Source organism: Mastigoproctus giganteus, chromosome 14 (assembly GCF_048544385.1).
Source record: "Mastigoproctus giganteus isolate SK-2022 chromosome 14, ASM4854438v1, whole genome shotgun sequence".
Lineage (NCBI taxonomy): Eukaryota > Metazoa > Arthropoda > Arachnida > Uropygi > Thelyphonidae > Mastigoproctus > Mastigoproctus giganteus.
Window position 1 is genome coordinate 63,753,588 of NC_143588.1, and position 25,462 is coordinate 63,779,049.

Sequence of the window (25,462 nt, forward strand, 5' to 3'; positions counted from 1 at the left end):
TTTTTTCTCTGAATCTGCAGTGTCTTCACCAGGACGCTTCCTTTTCACACCTTTTAAGTATTTTACTAATTTTTAGGGAATAAAGCACAATTACAAAATGAGGAGGCACGCTTGATACACATAAACAAAGCTGCGCGCAGGTAGCAACTGAATAAACAACACCGTAAAGGCTGAGATACACTATTAACACCCCACATTTTACTAAAGCACATTTCTGGGGGTTACTACCATAAAACAATAAAAACAATTTCCAGTTTTGTTTCTGCTAGTGGAATCTGTTATAAACTGGTAGTAAACTCCATCTAATTGCATTTGTGATTATACCGATAGCTGGAATTGTGTTGGTTTTTACGTTATTATGGTGAAATGTGTTTCCCCTTCACTGATATAAAACACATAAATACATTTTCAGAATCTTCTTCATTCCTATCGTGTTGCGTTCTGTTGGGGTGATTCCGCGTTCGACTGCCTTTTCTTGTAAACACAAAGGCGAATCGTGCATAAGCGAATTCGGTTCGTGTTATATAAGATAACGTTCCCCTATTTATAAATCGTGTATGATCGAATTCGTGTAATGTAAACACGTGTTATACGAGGACCGACTGTAGTTATTTTTGGTTTTTAGGAGCATTAGCAACTAAGGCCATATTGCTCTGGGGATATGCGATGGTCATTCCCTGACCTTTCCGCATCCTCCGTATTTGGTGGTCACGGGCTCGAACCCCGGTCTAATCAAGAAGCGTGTGCTATGCACTGCTGCCCCTGCTCACCTGGCTACAGAGGCGTCCTAAGACAGCATAGTCTGATGATGGGTATAGGCAAGATACCTGAAACATTACCCAATGTATATTAGTTTAGACTAATGCTTAAATAAAATATATTAGTAACTCCACTTGGTATAAGAGTAGTTTATGATATATATTAATAATTCGTAATGAATGATTATGAATTAATAATATATTTAATAACTATATTAATTAATTAACAAATTAATTAATATGGTTTGGGAAAAGACGTTACCACGTGACGTCTTTCCCAAACTATATTAATACGGTAAATGTTCATCACTCTACCTTCGCAGAGTCTGACAGTTGATAATGTTCTTTTTTGTTCTTTCCTCCTTTCTTTATCCCCTTCTTTCGCCATCCACAATTTGCAGATGCTCAATGATAACAGATGCACATAGGTTACACTTCTGCAAATATACTGGTATGTTTGTCATGCATTTTATCTAGATTGATAAAGAGGCACAAATGCCTTGAAAGCTAGCTTTGTGAATATTTGTGTTTTTATTGCTTTTAGTCTATATTTGTTCTTATTGTTTTTACTTTTTGCCTTATACATATAATAATTTAACTTTAATAGGTTCCGTACATTTTCTGTTATATTTTTATATATTTTAATAAAGTTATTTCATTACTTCGTTGGTTGTGACAATATTTATTCTTAATATCCTCATGTATAATTGTAAATGCCTAATACTCGTTCTGTTTGTCTGCAACCCAAGCAGGATCATCAACAGTCAATCCATTCATATCTAGGGGACCAATGGGATTTAACCCCCTTCCTTCTACCTTACATAAGTATTCTGCTGTTTTTTCTTGGATTTTTTGCCAGAAACTTCTCGTGATTTGCCTTAGCTTGTATAACCTACTTTGTAACTTTATTGCAGACTAGTTTATACCTACTGTAGACATCTGTATCACCTGATAATTTATATGCATCCTATGCATTTTTCTTTGCTACCACAAGTTTCATCAGTTCACCCAACATCCATTTAGGTATATGTCTTGAACTGCATTGCTTAGTCGGTATAAAAAGTCCAGTAGCTTCTACAATAACATCCCAGAATGCTTTACATTTAGAATTTGTTGTTGATAATTTCATCAGTTGGTCCCAAAGCATACAATTTAAAAACTGACTGAGATTGATGTAATCACCTTTACCAAAGAAAAGCCCTTTCCCTTGCCTTTGACAGCAGTTATATCTTTAAGCGAATCCCACATCAATACATTGTGATCACTGCCAGCTGGTGGAGCTTTTACCTGCAGATTCTTAATGCACGTAGGGTCATTGTTGAGATGGGATCAAGAGTATTGCTTTCTCTTGTTTCCTCTCTAACATGCTGGTATAGGAAATAATCATCCAACAGATCCACAAAAGTCTTGCTACTATGTGAGTGTCTAATCTACAAGGTCCAGTCAACATCTGGAAAGTTAAAGTTTCCCATTACAAGACTTTCTGATTTACTGGTTCACTCTATACGTTTATACAGTTGTTCATTATACTCATCACAATCATTAAGCTTATAACACATTCCTACCCTCAATTTTTGTTTTCCCAATGCTTATATCAACCAATGTCCAACAAAGGATTTTAAAGGACCTTTCACTGGGCTAAAACGATTTTTATTTTTAGAATTTTTTTGATGAAAAAGTACATACAAATACACCTGTAATGCAAATATTTAGTTTGGAGTATTTTTATATACATTACACAGTATTATTTTTTAAATATACAGCAGGCCCTCATTATAACGTGGTTCGCTTTACGCTAATCCACTATAATGCTGTTCTTATATTATAACCCATATCTGACTATAACGCTGTCACAAATCAGTATAACGCTCTTTTACAAATTGCATTTTTGGCATATTTAACAAAATCGTTTCATTTGATGAAGTCGATAGCTTAAAAATGAATAGCAAATCAGCATTAAAACGTTTCCCACGCCGACTTGAGAAATTTTCCGATGCTCAGTGAAATTTTCTCGCACGCTAATTTAATTGCAGTAGAGTGACTTGCAGTACTAAGAGGGGTCATCTTCCATTTTCAATCCACTGCAGGATGAAGGCCTCACCAACAACTTTCCAGTTCCTTCTGTTTTGTGCAATGGTCATCCATTTACTACCCACAAACTCATGAATTTCATCTGTTCATCTCCGTTGTCTTCCAGGTTTTCTTCTAGCTCCTCTTGGGTACCATTTTGTTATTTTCTTAGTCCATCTGTCATCATGTCTTCGAGCTATGTGTCCTGCCCAAGACCATTTTAGTTCTTTAGTTTTGATAAGAATGTCCTTTACTTGAGTTTGCTGCCTAACCCATGTGTTTCTCTTTTTATCTAACAGTCTGATTCCCAATATAATTTGTTCCATTCTTTGCTGTGTAGTTCTCAGCTTCTCTTCCATTCTTTTGGTGAGTGCCCAAGTTTTACTTCCATAAATCATGGTGGGGAGTATACAGTGGTTCGTTATTTTACGTTTCAGACAAATTGGGATATTGCTCCTCAGTATGTGACTAAATTTCCTGAATGCAATCCATCCAAAATTTATTCTTCTCTTGACTTCAAGCCATTTATCATTATTAAGCAAATGATTTGTTCCAGATAAGTATATAACTCCACCTCTTCAATTACTGCTCTTTCAATCATTATATCCCTTTCTGTGGCTTGTTCATCATTACTTTTGTTTTAGCCAAATTCATCTTTAGTCCAAAATCCTTACTAACTCTGCATAACTGATTAAGATTTTCCTCTAATTCTTTGGAATCGTGGCTTATGACCACAATGTCATCTGCAAATCGTAAATGGTTTAGGTACTCTCCATTCACATTAACTCTTTTTTCTGGACCAGTCTAATCTTCTGAAAGCTTGCTCAATGGCGGCAGTAAACAACTTCGGAGTATTGTGTCTCCTTGTCGAACTCCTTTCTCAATTTTCAATTTGCTACTGTCTTTGTCTAGTCTAATAAAGGAGGTAGCATTCTCATATATTTTCTTCAAAATCATAATATATGGGGTATCTATGCCTTGTCTTTCCAGTGCCCGAAACATTGCTTTATGCTGTATAGAGTCAAATGCCTTTTCATAATCCACAAATGACAGGCATAATGGTATTTTATATTCATTTGCTTTCTCTATTAGCTGTGATATTACGTGAAGGTGATCCATAGTTGAGATTTTTTTTTTTTTTTTTTTTTATGTGAACCCCAAACACGAGAGGTATTAGAACCTATAGTACTTAGTACCGTGCTTGGGTTGGAGGTTGAGAAGACGAAAGAAGATATTTGTTGACATTGGACTTGAACTTCTGTAGATTGTAATTTTCAGGAAATACGTATGAAGGAAGGTTGTTCCAGAAAACAGAAGTTGAATGAATAAATGAGGAAGATGAAAAGTTGGTTCTGTGGGTTTGAAGTTGGACAGTAAATGGATGTTGGCTAGTGGCGGCACGTGTTCGGACTGTTTTGAAAGAGAGAGCGGGAATTATAGAAGCCAATTCAGAAGAACAGTGCCCATGGAAGTATCTGTAGAAGAGGCATACAGCAGAAACAGTACGTCTATGAGAAAGCAAGTGGAGAGACTCTGTTAGAGATGAATCATTAATTAACCTAACTGTCCTCTTCTGAATGGAATCAAGAAGCCTGAGAGGGGTTTTGGAGGCACCACCACCCCAGATGTGGGAACAATATTCCATGGCAGGGCGGATTTGCCATTTATACAGAGTGAGCAGCTGTTTGGAAGAAAAGTAATGCCAAGAGCGAAAGAGAAAACCAAGTTTTTTAGATGCAGAGGAAGCAACATTTGTAATGTGCTTGTGCCAAGAGAGATTAGAAGTCAGGGTAATCCCCAAAAGAGGTATATCAACTTGCCTAGAAATCGGAGTGTCACCAAAGATAAGCATAGGAGCAGAAGAATCCTTTTTGTGAGGTATAAGAAAACACTGAGTTTTAAAAGGATTTGAAATCAACTAAGTTGTCTTTGCCCCACTGGAGAATTACCTGAAGATCAGTATTTAAGGAATTGGTAGCAGATTTTCGAGAAGTTGAAGCTGATTGAGCAGGACAAGGTTTCTCAAAATGGAAAGTGGAATGCAATGTGCTATCATCGGCAAAACTATGGATAGGATTTCCAGTCAATGGAAGACGGTCATTAATATACAAGAGGAAAGAGTGGGGGAAAGAACTGAACCTTGGGGGACACTGGCATTAGTGGAGAAGTTAGAAGACAGAGAGCCATCTACCATCACCCTCAGTGAACAATCAGAGAGAAAACTGGATAACCAATTACTAAAAACAGTTGGAAAACAATAAGATGCAAGCTTGTTTAGAAGACCTTTATGCCAAACACGATCAAAAGCCTTTGAGATGTCAAGAGCAACTACTTGTGTTTCACCGAACCTTTCCATTGAATTAGTCCATAAATGGGTAACATAAGCCAGAATATCACCAGTGGATCGACACTGACGGAATCCATACTGGTGATCGTTGATCAGACAGAAAGTTTCTAGGTAGTTTAAGAGTTTACGGTTAATTGATTTCTCCATTACTTTAGAAAGAGTAGAAGTAATTGCAATGGGACGATAACTGGATGGGAGGGATTTGTCACCCTTTTTAGGAACTGGCTGGATATGAGCAAATTTCCAAGCAGAAGGAAAAACACCTTTGGAATAAGAAAGTGAAAAAAGGCGGCAAAGAATAGGAGTAAGTTCAGGAGCACAGATTTTGAGAACAAGTGGAGAAATACCATCAGGACCTGGAGCTTTCTTAGCATCAAGATTCATCAAAATCCTTCTGATATCTTTTTAACGGAAGACCACAGGAGGCATTGAATGGAGCGTGTTGGGAATGGTGGGAGGTGTTTTTACCAAGATCATTGATACACGAGCTGGAAGAAAAATGGGATGCTAGCAGGTCAGCTTTATCCTTGGCTGAAGTGACAACAGAACCATCTGGTTTGGACAGAGGTGGGAGCAGAGATGGGCAAAAGTTGTGGCCAATAGCTTTAGCAAGAGACCAGAATGCTCGGCTACCATTAGGGCAAGAAGCAAGTTTTCTACTCTTAGCCTGTTCAAACTCTTTATAAAAGTTATAAAGGATATAAAGTTAAAAACTAAAACAAAAATAAAGCATGTGAAATAAGCAGACTTACCATGTCCAATACAAGAAGAGATTAGTATGTTGCAACACAACACCTTATATTTATATAGATTGAATAATAAATTCAACCAAAAATACGTGACTAACAATATGAATGATATATGTGTTTATAATATGTTCCAAACTGCTAAGAAATTAGACAAATTTAAAAAAAAAAAAGAAAATATAAAAAATAAAAAAACAGCCAAGAATAAACAAAAAAAGTTAGGGGACTTCTTGGATTTATTTAATTTATGGGACAGCAATCATATAAACAATAGCTCCATACATCATACACTTTTCACCATTAAACTCAGTGTACTCAGAGCCCTAAACAGAAAAACTAATAATTATGACTTTAGATCTATTCATCTAATACGCATCCTACAAGACATTAGCAAATTCAGAATCTAAATTTTATATACCAACATACAATTGGAAAATACTATACTCACCCTAAATTTTCAAAACAAAATGATGAATAATTTAAATATGCATAAACAAATTAACCTACATAATGATCTGTTACCTACGAATAACATAAAAATTAATGTTAGATTTAAATATGCTAGACCAGCTGGCTTAAAATCATGTAATTACAAAATAACAACGACCAACCTTTACAATATCATCAGTGGACAGGATATATGCATCTGCCAATCCCCTTTTTTGTGCAGATGCATAGACTCTGATCATGAGCATATTATATCCAGTAATTTAACATAATACCATACCTGAGCTTGGGGATATTTTATCACTTGGTTTCAAATTTCAACCCACCTTACCAAAAATAATTTGGCATTCAAAAAACATATCTAAACATAGTTATACCTGGAATTATTATGATAATATATAAATTCCTACTACATATAACATATTCCTGTAGAGGCATACCATAGGTGGCTATACACAACATTAAACATTATCAGTAACAAATGGTCATTTGCAAAATAGACACGACAACTGAATGGTTTGAGCAAACGTCCTCTTGTTCAGATTACACACACACGTAAAGGGGCATAAATTCAAATTGAGGAAAGACAGTTGTAGGTGTGCGGAAATTTCCCTTTAGCTAGAGGGTGGTTAATTGCTGGAATAAATTCCAGCAGTCATTGTGGAAGTTGACAGCTTAAATAAATTCAAGGAAGAACTGGACAAACTTATGCAATGAATGGATGGGTGAAATAGGAAGGGGTAATTTCATCAGCAGAGGCATATGATGCAAGAAAGCAAGCTTATACAGTGGCAGCAAAAAAAAAAAAAAAATACCATTTCACACAACCATCTGCTCTAAATGTTTGTCCAGTTCTTCAATTTATTTAAGCTATCTACTTCCACAACAACATATGGAATTTTTTTTCCAACAATCAACCACATGCTGGCTAAAGGCAAATTTCTGCACATCTATTCTACAACTGTCCTTCCTCAATTTGAATTTATGTCCCCTCAGGTTCATAATCTGAGCAAGAGGAAGAATTTCATCAGCATTGAACCTGCTCAACCCATTCAAGGCCTTATACACCTCAATCAGATCAGCTTGCAGGTGCCTAGTCTCCAGATGCTGCAATTTGCATAATTTAAGCCTTTCTTGGTAAGAGCACCCCTTCGTTCCCCTCCCCAATCTTGTTGCCCTTTTCTGTACTCATTCTAGCAGCTCTACATCTTTCCTAAAATGAGGCTTCCAGTCCTGTACGCAGTACTCAAGGCATGGCCTGATCATTGCCTTATACAAAGGAATAATCACCTCCTTCTCCCTACTAGCAAAATTCCTGTATATCATTGACAAGACCCCATGACCTGCTCTAGCAGCCTGTCTGCATTGCTCAAAAAACTTCATATCTGACTGCATAATTATCCTAGGGTCTTTTTCATTCTCTACCACCCTGAGTGTTGGGCAGATGGGCTGAGAAGTGGCGACTGAAGTTCAACATTGCCAAATGCAAAGTACTGCATATGGGTAGAAGTAACCCCAGAGAAATGTAAAAACTGTGTGGTACAATGTATCCACACAGTTATGTTTCTCGGAATTTATGTATGCGATACTTAAGACAACTGTGTGGTATAACATAACAACACAGTTGTTACATTTCTCTGGGGTTATTTCTATCCATTTGCAGTACTTTGCATTTGTCAATATTAAACTTTAGTTGCCACTTCTCAGCCCATCTGCCCAACTTTTCTAGATCCTGTTGCAGTAGCATACTGTCATTAACAACCCTGCCAACCATTGTATCATCTGCAAACTTGAATATTAAGCTTGATATACCTTCATCAATATCATTAATAAATATATAATACAACAATAGGCACAACACTAATAACATTATTCCACGAAGAACAATGTCAATTAATTACCACTCTGTCTTCTCCCATTCAACCATTCTCTTTTATCCATTGTAACAACTTACCCTTAACGCAATACTGCTCCAATTTGTACAGTAATCTTTCATGTGAACAGTATCAAAAGCTTTCCTGAAATCCAAGTATATATCAAAATTATTTTTTGCATTTAGTTCCCTTGTAACCACTTCATAGTATCCAATCAAATTGGTCAGACAAGACTGCCCCTTAACAAATCCATGACGTGTCTATTATTACTGCAGCCTTGTCTAGATGATCCTGCAATGCTTCTTTAACCAGTGATTCCATTATTTTTTCCCAGAACAGAAGTTAAACTAACAGGTCTGTAATTACTCATGTCACCCTTTGATCTCCCTTTGTGAATTGGGGAATACATTTGCATATGTCCAGTCCATGGGGACCTCCCCTGAGTCCAAGGATGCCCTCATAATCATGGCCAAGGACTTGCTTACTTCCTTTGCTGACTCCTTTAATATAACTGGATAGATCCCATCCAACCCAGGTACCTTTCTTATATTTAACTTCAACAATTTCTCCTCCAGTTATTACAAAATCATTAAGCTCCCTGTTAGAGTTTAATAAGCTTCTGTCCTCCACTTCCCTACAGAATTCCTCATGTGTGAATGTAAATGCAAAATACTCGTTCAGTTTATCAGCTATATGAGCAGGATCATTAACAGTCAAACCATCGATATCAAGTGGCCAACCTCATCCCATTCCTTCCAGAGTTTATAAGTAAAAAAACTTTTGCATCCTTTGCCAAAGATTTCTTATATTTCTTCTGCAATGCATTTACTGAGTTTGATTATGTCAAGAAAAGTTACCACAAATCGATTCTTGAAATTCGAATAGTACCGTATTACAATTCTCAATTTTTTTATAACACTAATGTCATTACTTTCATCGATAATTAAACTGAAGTTTCTGTTTCCTAAATCAGGTTTCAAATTATCCGCAAAATGTATGTGGTGCTATAGCATTGCATATTATTGAAGTACATTTTGTTCTTCACAGTTTGAAATCCTTACTTACCATACTGTCTGAAAAACAAAATTCACAAATTATAAGTTGGTTAAATTCCATTGTTGCCAGAATGGCATCAAGAAAGAAAGGTATGTCCTTGGATCCCCAGACTGGGGAGGCAGAGGAGGTAGACGTATCTATCTTCGCTTGCCTAACTCCTTTGTGACTTGATTACAAACTAGCTTATATCTATCATATAGGAGTCTGTGTCGCCTGATAATTTATAGGTATCCCATGCATTTTTGTTCTCTGCCACGAGTCTCATTAGTTCATCTGACATCCATTTAGGCCTATACCTTGAAGGCTATATCTTAGTTGATATGAAAAGTCAAGTAGCTTCCAAGATTAAATCTTTGAATGCTTCCTATTCAGAATTTCCTGTTGGTAACATCATCAGTTGGTTTCCATTGTATACAATTTAAAAACTGTCTGAGAACACTGTAGTCACCCTTACAAAAGCAAAAACTCTTCCCTTTACCCCTGATGATAGTTATGTCTTTAAGTAAATCCCACATCAGTACACTGTGATCACTACCACCTAGTGGTTCCTTTATCTGCATATTCTTAATGCATGAATAATCACTGCTGATAATCAGATCCAGAGTATTACTCCCTCTGGTTGCCTCTTGAACATGATTCAAGATTTCAGCAGCCTATACCCAGAAGAGCTTATCCTATAAATAAATCGGTCAACTACTGAGTGTCAGGCACTCAGCATGAAGGGTCCATAATCACTAATGGTTGTTAGTATAGTATCTCAAATAGAGAGCTTTATGGTAACTGAAAAAAGTTTCTAGTATCCCGCATTTAAATTCTGAGTCTTTCCAGTTGTTATGAATGACGATGGTGGAAGAAGTGACTCTGACTTCTTCCTGGAGAAGCGACTGTCAGGTGAGGGCCGTACAAGACTCCGTACAGGGGCCTCCCCACCACCGCTGTCGCCTCAACACTGGCTCTCTGAGTACCTCCTTGCCAGGACAACTCCAGCTTTGAAAATTGTTAAAAAATACTTTTCGTCACAAAATTTATAAATGACCCTTTATAGAATTATTAACTAACTATTTAGCAACCTTTTTGTCACCAAAAGGAGTTACTTAGTAAAAAGAAGTGCGCTATCGAATTGCAATAAAAAATTGTTTTTTTAATTTTAACACAAAAAAGTAAATGATAGATTTCAATCGGAAAAGTTTTCCCTAGATAAGCATCGAATAACACATAGCTAATGTGATTTTTAAATTTTTAGCCGCATTAGCGATGGAAATAGAGGAGGGGGACATGAAAATTACTCACATTTTCCGTCTGGCACTGCCATTTTTAATTTTAGAAATATTTTAAAATTATATTTTAAATCTACTCGTTGAGCTCTTTCCAACAGTGTATAATAAGCTAGAGGTTGTCGACAACATTTTTGTCCCCCCTCCCACATTGTAACCCCTACTTCTCAGACAAATTTTTGCCAACAACGATCAATATGCCGTTATGTTGGCCCACACGATATACAAACGCATGCAAAATTTCAGGTCAATAGGTTGAGTGGCTCCAGAGATACAATGCTGTGACAGATGGATGGATGGATAGACAGACAACCGAGTGACATTATAAGATCCTTCATTAGACTACGGACCCTAAAAACTAACACCTCAGGTAATATTCCTAATTATGTGGTTTAAAAATATAAATATCTATAACAAAAGCAATGCATTTAAATTCAATGTAGTCAGCCTTTCACACTGGGCATGTAATATTTCTAAATCTGTATACGCCTATATAATTCTATCCCGATGCCTCAGGATTGCTTACATCTGCATGAAAAGTTCTACCTGTATAACTAACATCAAAGCCTTGTATAACAAACTGGTTTATTATAACTTTCCTCTCTCATATATAAAATATCATTTCAGAAAGTCAATAAATATTATAAATTTCAAAAAACTCTTATTGCATTAATTGAAATTACACTAATTGTAGTAATTTTAAGCTAATATAACAGATTTTAATTCAGAACAGATCCTAGATCTATGTATATAGTGTATATATTATACAATGCTTTTTTAGTGCATTATGGCCTGAAAAACTTGTACACAATGGCTAGCAATCTATAGTGTATTTCTTATAACCATCTTATTTATTTTTTAGTATTCCACTTTTATTTATGTTTTATTTATATTTTTTTCTTTTTCCTGTTTCATTATTGCTGTGTGTATATATACATCAGCCCACTCCAGTTCATGCATAATGACTTGCAAATCGAGCTCAGGGTCCTACTACTATTGCATCAGACTATCCTATAATCTTCATTCTTATTCCTCCGATATTAGGACAATCTGAGAATATAGAAGAAACTACTAAGCATACTACCATATTTTCACTTTCATGGATTTCAGGTACTGCCATTCCTATTCTATTAGCCATTTACACCTCCTCACTATTGCCAAGTTTCATTATGCCCGAACTTGATATATAACTTATTGGCTAATTTATGCACATTAATACATGTGTCCAACATGATAATTAGTGTGTACTATGCACTATATAAATTGTAAATTTCTTAATTTCTATTAAATTTTTTTATAATCCTAAATTCCATTATTTTTTATATAACCTCAAAATTAATTTTGCCACAGTGCATACTGATCATTACAGAAACAGAGAACCCCTTATTCGTTTTTTCCTTTCAATTTGAGTGGTCAATGCCAGAAGAAGTCACCCATATTGTAGATATACAGCAATAAGTTTTTGTATATTATCCTTGGTGTCTTTGTAACATATTTTACAATTTTTTTATTCAAGAATAGAGAAAAACTTACCCAATCAGCTGCTTCAAACATTTTGACATCTACTACGTGACCTACCACTTGTCCATCTACTTTTGTCAATGAATGGCATGTTCCCATTGCCATAGTCAATGCTGTTTCTGGGAAAAGTGAGTTCGACTGAAGTGCTGGCTGAAATCTAGAAAGTAAATGAAATGGAGAAAATTAATTACTCGGAGAATTTGTTTGAAAAAATTCTCTGGAAGAGTACATGTAGCTAAATATTACTGCTAAACACTTTATCTAAAACTATTTCCCCCTTATGATAAATTTAACCAGTTCAGCAAAGGCACAATGTAGGTCTTTCCGAATCAAGTTTCAAAATAAGAACATGTACAACATGTAGCTTAGAGCAGTTATGAATTCCTAGAAAACATTATTTAAGGAATAAACTCATACCTTGGAAATCATTTTTGCTATAAAAAAATATGGCGGGATTACATTGTGGGTCAAACTATTACTTTTTTCCCCCTATCTGTGGGCCTTTATATTAATTACAATTTGATTATAATTAACTATATTATCATTTAACATTATTATGTATATTATTTATATGCATAGTGCATGTATTAAATAAAGTAAATGCAAATTTCCATTAGAAGTGAGAAATGATACAAGAAAGCAAGCTTATACAGTATCAGCCAAAAAAAAAAAAAAAAAAAAAAAAACCACCTCCCATTTCACCTATTCATTCTCTCCAATAGTTTGTCCAGTTCTTCCTTGAATTCATTTAAGCTTTCAACTTACATAACAACTGATGGAAGTCTGTTCCAGCAATCAACCACCTACTGACTAAAAGCAAACTTCCATACTTCTATTCTGCAACATACCATCAATTTGAATTTGTTCTCCCTTACATATGTGTCTGAGCAAGAGGAAGAATCCCATCAGCACTGAGGTTGCTCAATCCATTCAAAGCATTTAACACCTCAGTCAGATCACCTTGCAGTTGCCTGTCTCCAGATGCTGCAATTTGCAGAACTGAAGCCTTTTTTTGGTAAGAGCACTCCTTTTTCCCCTTCACCAATCTCACTTCCATTCTCTGTTCTCATTCCAGGAGCTCCACATCCTTCCCAAAATGAGGCGTCCAGACTTGTATGCAGCACTCAAGATGTGATGTGACCAATGCCTTATACAGTGGGATAATCACCTCCTTATCCCTGCTAGCAAAATTCCTGTATATCATTGATAAAACGCCATGAGCTCTTCTGGTAGCCTGTCTGCATAGTCAGAGAACTTCATATCTGACTGCACAATTACTCCCAGGTCTTTCATTTTCCACTACCGAGTGTAGTACCACACAGTTGATACGTTACTCTGGTATTACTATATACAATACTTTGCATTTATCAATGTTAAATTTCAATTGCCATTTCTCATCCCAATTTTCTCACTTTTCTAGATCTTGTTGCAGTAGCAATATTGTCATTAATGCCATTATTACCCTGCCAAACTTTGTATCATCTGCAAACTTGAACATTAAGCCTAATAGTGCCTTCATCAATATCACTAATAAATACAGAAAACAACAATGGCCCCAGATCAAACCCTGGGGTAATCCACTAATAACGTTAGTCCACAAAGAGCAATGTCCATTGATTAACACTCTCTGTCTTCTCCCACTCAACCATCCCTTTATCCATAGCAGCAACTTGCCCTTAATGTCACACTGCTCCATTTGTACAGCAGTCCTTTATGTGCAATAGTATCAAAAGCTTTCCTGAAATCGAAGTATATGATATCAAAATTTTTTTTTGCATCCAGTTCCTTTGTGACCACATCCTACTATCCAATAAGATTGGTCAAACAAGATTCCCCTTAACAAACCCATGCTGAGTCTGTGGTATAATTGCAGCCTTGTCTAGATGATCCTGCATTACTTCATGTACTAGTGACTTTCTTAATTTCCTTAGAACAGAAGTTAAACTAATAGGTCTGTAATTACTTGTGTCACCCTTTGTGAATACATTTGCACATCTCCAACCCATGGGGATCTCCCCGGAATCCAATAATGCTCTCATAATTATGGCTAAGGGTTTGCTCACTACTTTTTGCTGCTTCCCTTAATATAGTTGGATAGATCTCATCCACCCCTGATGCCTTTCTTATGTTTAATATCAACAACTTTTGTTCCACTTTCCTCTCAGTCATTACAAAATCATTTAGCTCCCTGTTAGTAGTAGTAGTGGCATGTGATGCAAGAAAGCAAGTGTATGAGCTTATGCAGCATCAGCCCAAAAAAAAAAAAAATCACACCATTCCCTCAAAATGCCTGTCCAGTTCCTCCTTAAATTTATGTAACCTAACAACTTCCACAACGACAGATGGAAGTTTGTTCCAGCAATTAACCACCCGCTGGCTAAAGGCAAATTTCCACACATCTATTCTACATCTGTCTTTTCTTAATTTGAATTTATGCCCCCTTAGGTTCGTAATCTGAACAAGTGGAAGGATCCCATCAGAATTCAGCATGCTCAACCCATTCAAGGCCTTATACACCTCAATTAGATCACCGCGCAGGTGCCTAGTCTCCAGCCACTGCAATTTGCAGAACTTAAGCCTCCCTTGGTAAGAGGATCCCTTCATTCCCCTCACCAACCTTGTTGCCCTTCTCTGTACACGCTCAAGCAAATCTACATCTAGAGTTTAATAAACTTTTGGCATCCCCTTCCCTAAAGAATTCCTCATGTGTGAATGCAGATGCAAAATACTCATTCAGTTTGTCATCAACCTGAGCATCAACAATCAAATCATCAATATCAAGTGGACCAATTTGATTCATCCCCTTCCTTATACTCTTTACATAAATAAAGTCTTTGCTGTTTTTCTTTCTATCCTTATCCAAATATTTCTTGTAATCTGCCTTCACTTGCTTGACCTTCTTTATGACTCGATTACAGAGTAGCTCTTGGACATGAATACTGAAATAACGATTGACAGTCTGATGCATGTTGTACAAATTTTCCCAAAGCAGCTCAAAAACAGATGTCCACGTAAGATGGTCATGCAGGGATTTTAGTTTTAAAGTGTACTTCAGAGACAACTGCTTACATCAAAGTGATAACAGTGGTTCATTTGCTTCTACATTCAGGCTCTGGGCCTGAATGTTCGAAATGCTTCAGTGGCGATACGGATAGCCTGATGATGGATATTTTTTTTTTTTTTTTTGTTAGTTGTTGGCGCATCGGCTTCTGTGGCCATTATGCACCTCCTAAAGTTTTTTTGCATTTTTACTCCGATCCAAGTCCGAGGCAGGATTTGAACCCGTGACCTTTGGGTTGCCATGCAGGCACTTTACCCACCTGGCTAGCTCTGTCGGCGAGCCATAGTTATTTGGCTTTTAGGAGCATTAGCAACTAAGGCTTCGGGGTATGCAGTGGTCATTCCCTCACCTTTCCGCATGCTCCATATTTGGTGGTGATGGGCTCGAACCCCGGTCTAATCAAGCGTGTGCTACGCACTGCTGCTCCTTCCCACCTGGCTATGGAGGCGCCCCCGGTCGGCAATGATGGATAGGGTCCAACCATCAACGCACACTGTTTCTGGCATATATTTGGGACCAGTAATCTAGTTTATATTGTACAAGTGCATGGTAGATGCACAGTAAGGTACATCGGTCTGCACCTCAAGATGTAGAGAGAGAGCAAGAAAAATATTCAGGCCTCTCGTGCACTTTGTATGGAGTTGTTGGATTGTTCTGGAAAGGTCCCAAGAATTCTGTGTCTAACACTACCAGATTAGCAGTTTGTGCGAGCCTTGATTCAGGTTCAGGAAAAAGATTACACTTGCGACAAAAATGTGCACAAAAGGTCTTCTGTGGCAAGAACCTGAATCAATTAGCATGTGCTCGGGAATTAAGGTGATCAATGACTTGTTGCAGTTGTCTTTCAATAAACCTCATGTTGCATGACTGAGAAAATATGCTAGTCATCAACACAGAGGGCACTTTTTTACAGTTGGAGGAAGTTGTTCTGTGATGGAATTTACTTTGATGGTGAAAAGCATCACATTTAATACTGATCCGTGCAGTATCCCCTCCTCTTTGCAAAAGGGACGAGAGAGTGCAGATCCTACACATACTTGGGAAGACTGATTGGCTAAAAAGTTTTTAATTAAAATGGGGAGATATCCTCTAAAACTGAGGCAATACAAGCTCTTTGAAGATTCCAAATCTCCAAGTTTTGTCATGTTTGTTGTTTGTTATTTTGTTTTTAGGAGCATTAGCAACTAAGGCCATATTGTTCCGGGGATATGCAGTGGTCACTCCCTGACCTTTCCGCATCCTCCATATTTGGTGGTCACGGGCTCGAACCCCAGTCTAATCAAGAAGCGTGTGCTACGCACTGCCACTCCTGCCCACCTGGCTACTGAAGCACCTCAGTTTTGTCATACACTTTCTCCATATCGAAGAACACAGACACCAAATATTCAGGTTTTAGGAAAGCATCCCAGACAGATGTTTCCAATCTAATTAGTTGGTCCAAAGTGGACCGGTTCCTTCGGAAACTGCACTGCACTCTGGAGAGTAGCCCATTTGCTTTCAAATACCATATAAGACAGGCATTGACCACTCTCTCCAAGAATTTGCACAAACAGCTTGTCATTTCATTTCTTAATCATTTCATTATGGATAAGATCTGGTCCACCAGCATTTGACTTAATAAGACTTACAGCTGTGTTTAACTCTTATATAGTAAAAAGCCCGTTATAAAGAATCCTTAGATCTGGAAGTTAATTGGCTGTTTTTCACATCTGACTTTTAAGGCCAGGAATTCTGGGGAGTAAGAAGTTGTTGAAGAGATGGCAGAAAAGGTCTCCCCAAGAGCATTGGCTATTGTAGTTGGGTCTGCAATGACACATCCATTACATACCAGGACCGACGAAGAGTATGATGTATATTTCCCTTTATTTTCTGTATTTTGTCCCAGACAGCTTTAATGCCGGTCGACTGGGTAATAGCAGATGTACAGTGGATGCACGATTTCTTTTGGCTGACAGTGAATATAGCGAGCTTTAGTGTGTGCATGTTTAAATGCTAAGAGATTAGACGTGGTAGGGTATCTTCAAAATATCCTCCAAGCCTTGTTTTGAGCTCTTTTTTTTTTTTTTTTTTTTTTGCTGCTGTGCATTCCCTATTCTAGCAAGGTTTCAGAGATGGTGGAAACTGAGTAAAAGCTTTCAGAATTGTAGTTGCATGGACTATGTTTTCTGTGATGTACACTACAGCTAGCTGAATGCAGTGATATTAAACTAAATGGAAGGCAATCCAGTCAGCCTGATCAATCTTCCACCTCAGTACCCTAAAAGGAAGACACCGTGTCCCACTAAATAGGGTAGCGATCACAGGGAGGTGATCCTTTCCAAACAGGTTCTCCTCTACCTCCCAAGTAAATGAAGGGCGTAGAGAATGGGGAGTAGACAGAAAGATCAAGAGCAGAGAATGTACAGGTAGGGGTATGAAAAAAGGTGTTAGTTCCCATATTTAGAAAGGAGAAGTCATTGTCGGTGAAGATATGATCTGACACATCCCCTTCCATTAATGTTGGCACTACCCCACAGGGTGTTATGTCCACTGAAATCACCCAGGAGTAAGATAGGAGCAGGCAGTTACATAATGAGATCAAAAAGCAAACTGGCTCATGGGAAATGGTGGAAACTGAGTAGGTGTTTTTGGAATTGCAGCTCTGTGATGTACGCTACTACATCATTGATAGGCTGCTGGGTGACTGCAGTGGTATTAAACTCAACCAGACCTTGTGGTGACGACCACAACCCCCCCCCTGCTTTTGCAGGACGGCCTTGAGATCATCAGTATTTTGCTGGAATCCACAACAATTCAACTGTAGGAATTTAGCCATTATTTTGGCTTGGTGGGTCTGTCAGGTGGCTTCCAAAGTGCTGAGGGCTTATTTTTCTCAGTCTTGGATTTATCTCTTTTGGAGAAATATGGATGCTGTCCTGTGTCCATTTTCTCCTCTACAAAGAGTTCCAAGACTGACACATCTTGTACCTCCTCCTCACATCCATTTTTTCTTGGGATCTAGGCAGTATTTCAGGCTTCTTATTCTTTTCTCCAGCAACTTTGTTATTGGTGGAGCATTAGGAGGTACTGATATGGGAGTGGCAGCTGATTGAGCTGTCTGTGGTTTTTGTGGGCTTAACAGGTAGTGTGTATTGGGAGTGAATGACTTTTGGTGGTATAGTCATTTCTGTTTGGGTTCCAACAGAACGTCTCCCTGCTACCTTCTGAGCATAGGTAGGTTTGTTTATGTTCAAGGGTTTCGCCACTTTTCTTGCCTCCTAATATGATATGTTCAGCTCTGCCTTAAGTCTTTGAATTTCTTTTTCTTCTTTCCACCTTTGGCATGTTCACAAGCAAGCAGGGTACTCTCCTTGGCAGTTAATGCATGTTGGTTTTGGAGCTGAACATGATGTAGTTTCTTGGTCCTTTGCAGCATATCAAGTGCATGCAAGGGCTCCATGACAGGTCAATTTGCCAGTGTCCATATTTCTGGCACTTAAAGCACCATAAAGTATTTAGAACACACACACACACACACACACACACACACACACACACACACACACACACACACACACACACACACACACACACACACGGGCGCCTCCGTAGCCAGGTGGGAAGGAGCAGTAGTGCGTATCACATGCTTCTTGATAAGACCGGGTTCGAGCCCGTCACCACCAAATACGGAAGATGCGGAAAGGTCAGGGAATGACCACCGCATATCCCGGAGCAATATGGCCTTAGTTGCTAATGCTCCAAAAAAAAAAAAAAAAAAAAAAAAAAAACTACAATACACACACACACACACACACACACACACACACACACACACACACACACACACACACACACACACACACACACACACACACACACACACACACACACAACAATTAATACAGCCAGCTTTGAATCTCATTTGGAGATGATATAAAGCTTTGAATCTCATGTCAAGATAATATTTCTGGTGGGAATAAGTTTCCCATCCCTCCAGATGAATATTTGTTTCTCAGCTATCACTCCTTGGAGTTTTAATTCAGAACAGATGTCCTCTTCAGACACTTTTATGAGATCTCATTCTGTGATGACACTATGGGATGAGTTCTTATGGACGTAACTATAATTGGCATTCCCCAATAGATGTAGTTCGGAGGAGTGGTTCTGAATTTTTGACATTTCTGATCTCTACAAGAATGTTGTCTGAGCAAAGCCGTTTAACAGATTTAGGAGAGATTGCCAACCTATCTAAACTCTTCTGGATAAAGAAGGGTGACACTTGCTCTAAGAGCTTCTCACTAGTAGAGTGAATTATTAGGTAACAAGGTGCTGGATCTGATATAACTTCTGTTTTCTGTATTTTAGCAGAAGTGACATTATCTGGGTCAATGTGACCGGGTTGGGGATCCAGAAGAAATTACAGGTTATAACTTGGTTATAATGAGCATCAAGGGATTGACAAAATTTTCTCCTTATAACCATTACTTGCAAATGTCACTGATGAGTTAAATCTACCTCCTATTTTTTTTTTTAATTCTCAGTAACTTGATAAAAAGATAGATTCAAAAAACAAAACAAATATTAGAGAGAAAAAAATAATATTAGTATATACCTACATATTAATTGTATTAATATGCTTATATTTGGTTTTAAAACTGATCCAGCCAACCATTGTTACATACAAAACCGCCACATCCAAATTGTCTAGCAAATTTTTCCACTTGAACCTTCAAGATCGGACCATCTATTGAAAATCCAGCACTTTTTTGTGTAGTGAACCATTGAAGCAATGCTACATTGATGTTTGTAACCTCGCACTTTCTAAATTTTTTTTTTTTTTTTTTTTCGGTTATGTTCTTTTCCAGTGCCGATATGTAAACATGTTTATTCTTCCACAACGTCGATACGGTTGAAAAGGACAAAGAAAACTTTTTACACACTTCAACATTTTTTGCACGACGTTCTAACTTACGAATAATTATGACTTTTTTGCAAATCCAGAGACACTTTCTTTTGTTAGTAAACTTGTTTCCAAAAGAAGGGTTTGTTTCTAACCGATTTTACTTTAAAATGACAGTAAAATGATATGCATACAAAGTTCTTAGAAGTCTCAAAATAAATTTATGGTTCAGTGAATACAAGACAGTCTGTAAATAGGGTAATGCAACAAGGGGAACACCAATGCACTATAGTATAGTCCCCATCCCTGAAAGGACAAGGTCATAAAAAGGCTGCTAATCCGATGTGGGTAGTCATAAAAGCTAAGTCGCCCCTTTAATTTTTTTCTATTCCAAGAATTAGGTTTTTTCGACTACCCAAGCAATTAAGAATGTTTGCACAGCTCCCAAAATTTGTACTGTATATCCATGTAAGAGCCTTGTATGGGAATACACGTAAATTAAAATCATTATGGCTTTTTGCTCATTACAGCAGTGATCTTGTTATTTCTGTGCTTGTTATAACCAAGTTAGACTGCACTTTATCAGGATTCATGGATGTTTTGTTTTGGTTCAGTGTCTGGGCTCCCCACCCACCATGAAGCCCAAATGGGACACCCACTACCTGGCAAACAATAAATGCACTCGGGAGCGGGTTCAGGGCTACCCAGACATTATACCTGCACTGTCACCAGTCTGAATCATGTCCCTTAGACCATGAGGGTAGGGGCATGACATTGACAAGGTTAACCCTTGCAGGCGAACCCATTAGCCCATTGATCCTAGTCGAGCCATCCGGGACTGCCCATCTTGTTGAAGCAGGGGCCAGAGTAGCGCATCAAAGCTGGGCCCCCTTAACCACCAGGAGTCCCCTTTCCGAATTTCCACGAGTCATGGTGCATGACGAACAAACCAGATTCCTATGGTGTTAGCCTGAACCTAGGCTGTGAAGCACTAGATCCCAGTGATGCTAATCTAAGGCCAGAAGCATCACTGAGAAGTCCCCTCACCACATACAGGTGCCACGTCCTATGTTCTTTGAATCAGACGATACTAAAGTTATCTAAGCTAACACACATCTTATTATTTGATTGGTTTCCACATTATATATTACAGACATTTAGTTAGACAGCCATCAGGATTTGTCTGCATTTGAATCAAATTTTATTTATAAGTTTTATGCAATAAGATCGCATGAATAGGATCGTATGAATGTCAGGATTGTGGTGTGTCTTTTTTTGTGAAGCATTCATATTGTACTTTTAAGCTGTCACACCTTGTTTTACCTGGGACTGAAGCTTTAGCTCTCAAACGTTGGTTTAAATTAATTTTATTATTGCTTAATTATCATTTATGTTGTACCACTAGTCTGCCTGTGTATGGTTGAAGAATTAAACTCACGGATCCTTTCCTGTGAGTCATCATATATAAATTATGGTAATGGTCAGTTTTAATTTGCTTGTTGGAAGGGATCGCATTACTTAGCACACCCTGTCATGAACTGAACATTATAAACTGAGTAGCAGTATGAAGCCTACTTCAATAAAGATTTTTTTTTTTTACCAGTCTGGTGTTGAATATTACAACAGTTACTAATACTTCAACTGGATCATCTGCCCCCATTTTTTTTCAGTTATATGCAATCAGTTAATACTTTGAATTCTGCAAGTATCTCAAACAGAAAAAGATATTTTTTGTTTGTTTTTTTTCCCACCAAAGTATATTAAACAGGATTTAAAGTTAAAGTTCTTGTTTTATATTTATTATATATCCATGAGATATTCTTTTAGATCTTACTCCTGCTGAAGCTTTATTTTGGTTGACAAACTACCTGAACTTTTTTCCATTAATTCTTCTTTGTCACATTTGTTTAATTGTAAGAAAAGGACATATAAGATTTTTAGGGTATTTTTCCATCTCTGGATTCTTGTGCTGTTTTTCCTGAGACTTACAGAGCTTTTATTCCTGACTGTAATAAATACAGTCAAATGTTAAAAGATGTTTTTCTCACAACATTTCTGCTTTGCTTGCATTTTTTGACTTTCCTGTTTGGGCAAATCATATACTTAATTTGACTATATTTCACTATCTGTCAATTCTAGAAAATCAAGTGTTGGAGGAAGTCACTTTTAACAATGTGAACAAGGAGAGGGCTTTCCATTGCACAATAAAATAAGTATCTGCTGTCTAAATATCTATGAGGTATAAATGGTGCAATATGATTTCAGCAAGCAAATTGGCTTAAAAACGAAATATATACTACTGTAATAATAAATACTATACTGTGAATTAGTACTGAATGTTTCACAAAATTAATTTTATGTTGCAAATGTATAGTAACAATGACATGCAGTCTAGAACAGGGATGGGGAACCTGTAGCCTTTTTTTTGATAACATAACATAATTAATAAAGGTTTACAATTCAATAAAATGGTTCTGACTGAAGTTTCATGTAACACCTATTTCTTTACCACTTTACCAATTCAATGAAGTAATGGTAAAGATATATACTGATGTCAATGATGGAATATATAGGTGTCTTTGATGTCTTCATTTATGAGTACAATGACAAGTTTAAAGATTTTTAAAAACATGACGTCACACTGCTGTTAGCTTTTCAGCCTCATCTGGGTGATGTCTTAAATGCATCTGCAAATCTTCAGGTGCATTTGAGATACTGAATTCTCAGAAGACAATGTTCTGAAGCATCTATCTGACAGCAAGAACAACCCCTACTGAAATATGGAAGAATGCTTTTGAATATCCACGACTGCATCAACACGCTCATCACTTATTCTCTTGCTTCGGCACAACCTGATGTGCTGCAATCAGAGATGACCAAAACTCACCTGAAAGATCAATTGAAGCTGGAACCAAACAGCTTCTTAGTTCAGAACAAAGAGTCACACAAAAAAACTCATTAAATTTTGTTCTCTTAATTAAATTTTTCAATTTTTTTTTCCCTTTAATTTTTGGTAGATGTGAATAACCACAACATTTTTATTTAAAAGTAAATAAATTGCTTTTACTTAATCATATATTTTTTTAAATATTGGTAAATATTTTAAAAATGAAACTTTACTGAATTAATTCTGTACATGCATTAGGAGAAATACATATATAAAATATATACACTGTCCAGCCAAAATGTTATGACCACCCCCACGTTTTAGCAATCAGCCATTCCTCCCCACCTGGTGGCAAGCATGCTGCAATGAGAACTGGTAAATGTGACAGTGCAGGTTCATGGCATGCAGTCCTATGACGTACTTGATCAATCAACATGGGCACAGGTCGCATTCTTACTACTTCAAAAAAAGGTCAATCTCACAACTTCATAAAAGGGGTAATTGTCAGGTATTGCTTGAAGGGTAGCAGTATTATGAAAACTGCAACTCTTGCAGGCTGTAGTTAAGGCATTCTAAGGGTGGACTGATAGTGAACATAACAGCTGTCACTGGGTGAAGTGGCAGACACCCATACCTAATTGATGGTTGTGGTGAATGTAGGCTGTCCCACTTTGTGCGAGCCAATAGAAAATGGTGGATCAGCTGATCATGAACTTAAACCACAGAACAACCAGCAGTGTTTCTGAGATGGATCCAACAAACCCTCCTCTGTACAGACCTTCAGAGGAAGTGGCAGGTCAAGGCAACAGTGCTTACAGCCATCTAAAACCAACGATGCCTAAACTTTGTGTCTGACAAGTGTCTTGAACCAGTGACAACTTGAAAAAAAATTGCTTTTCAAATGAATCACATTTTCTGCTATGTCATGTAGATGATATGTAGATGGAGTGTACGGTGACAAACTGTGGAAAGGAGTTGCATCAAAGTCCTTGTCCAACAGAAAGAGGCAGGTGGTAGCAATGTTTTGGTATGAGATATGTTTTTCAAGGAATCTCTTGAAGCCCTCATACCTCCTGGAATGCACGCTGAATACTAAAATCTACCTTGCCATTGTGGCTGATCAGGTGCACCCCTTCACAGTGACTATCTTCCCAGATGGCACAGGTGTTTTCCAACAGGATAATGTGCTCCACCACATTGCCAGTACTCCAAGAGTGATTCACCGAACATGAAAGTGACTTCCAGGTCCTACCTCTGCAGCCAAATTTTCCAGATATGAATCCCATAAAACACCTCTGGGATTACATGGATTAACAGATCCAGCATTTGGACATTAACAATAAAAGGAGTTTCATCTAATATACAGCTTTTTAGCTAATTAAATAAATTATACATTACATAGAGTTAGCAAACATTAAAGAAATAAATCAAACATAAAAAGGGTTCCTTACTGTCCATTCTCTATAGGAACAACTTCTGAAATATCCAGGCTCTCTTCTGTTAAAGTTCCTGTCTATCAGAAATAAAATCTAAATTAATCATTTTACATTTATAATTATTGATAATTATATAATTTCTAGAAAAAGTACAAAAAACTTTCAATAGTTGATTTAATAAATGGTGGATTTAATGTTTTGCATTCAACACTTTAAATTTTTATACAAAATACATGCTGAATATATAGGATGGCTATACTAACTCTTGATCTGTCTGATACTCTTTTTTCCACTTTTCCTGTTCACTTTTCTAAACTTGAGAATAACATTGAATCCTCTCATATACTTTTCCCCAGAAATATTCTCTAAATGATGATAACGTATTTTCTGTTTTCGTTCTGAGATATAAAAAACTAGTAAATTTTGTAATTCCTGTACTTAATTACGACAGCAATTCATTGCTTGAGGTCTAAGTTAATTGCTTTACAAGCAACTGCATTTTATTCTTTTACTCAACTCAACTCCTCCATGTGGCATGATGTCTGAGACATCAGTGACAGTTGCTTAAGATATTTTTGGCTATATATAACAGGCTCTTACTTATCAATTTTTATTCTTTGTCACCAAGATTTGCTTGTTGTAAGTCTTAATAGTCAGACATTTTTAATTTAAAATAAGTTTTGTCTGATAGCAATGGTTTTCATTTTCCAGCTAATGCCTTTTTCATTAGTAACAGTAACCTTTAGATGAAGGCTATGAACTAGCATTACATTCTCAGGTCTCTTCTCAAGACATAAATATTAAGCTTCTATGAAATTATTGCCGTTAATTAATTCACATATCAGTTAACTACTTTCATAACTATTTTTTATATTACCACAAATATTTGTATAATTGTTTCTTTATGTCCCCTCCCAAAGAAGCCTGAAGACAGGGTTCAGCAGAAACTTGAAATAGCCAACTGCATCAGATGTAGATTGATTTGGTAACATTTCAATTAACATCTTAAAACAAATTCTCACATGGTGTAACAGTCTTTCATTTAACTTCTAATGAAGATTGTTTTTGTGTTTGCTAAAATGTTCAAAAGGCTATTTTTGGATGAT

General features: G+C 37.1%; 1 protein-coding gene across 2 annotated transcripts in view; it reads right to left on the reverse strand.

The window, feature by feature from the left end:
* LOC150075172 (polyamine-transporting ATPase 13A3-like) overlaps positions 1-25,462 on the reverse strand; it is a 409,674-nt gene that overhangs the window by 194,188 nt on the left and 190,024 nt on the right. For both annotated transcript variants that reach the window (XM_090388296.1, XM_090388295.1), the window contains 2 exons: positions 24,372-24,433; positions 12,106-12,250 (listed from right to left, as the gene is read on the reverse strand). In XM_090388296.1, coding sequence (XP_090244422.1) covers positions 12,106-12,250; positions 24,372-24,433 — 207 coding nt within the window. The remainder of the gene's footprint in view (positions 1-12,105; positions 12,251-24,371; positions 24,434-25,462) is intronic.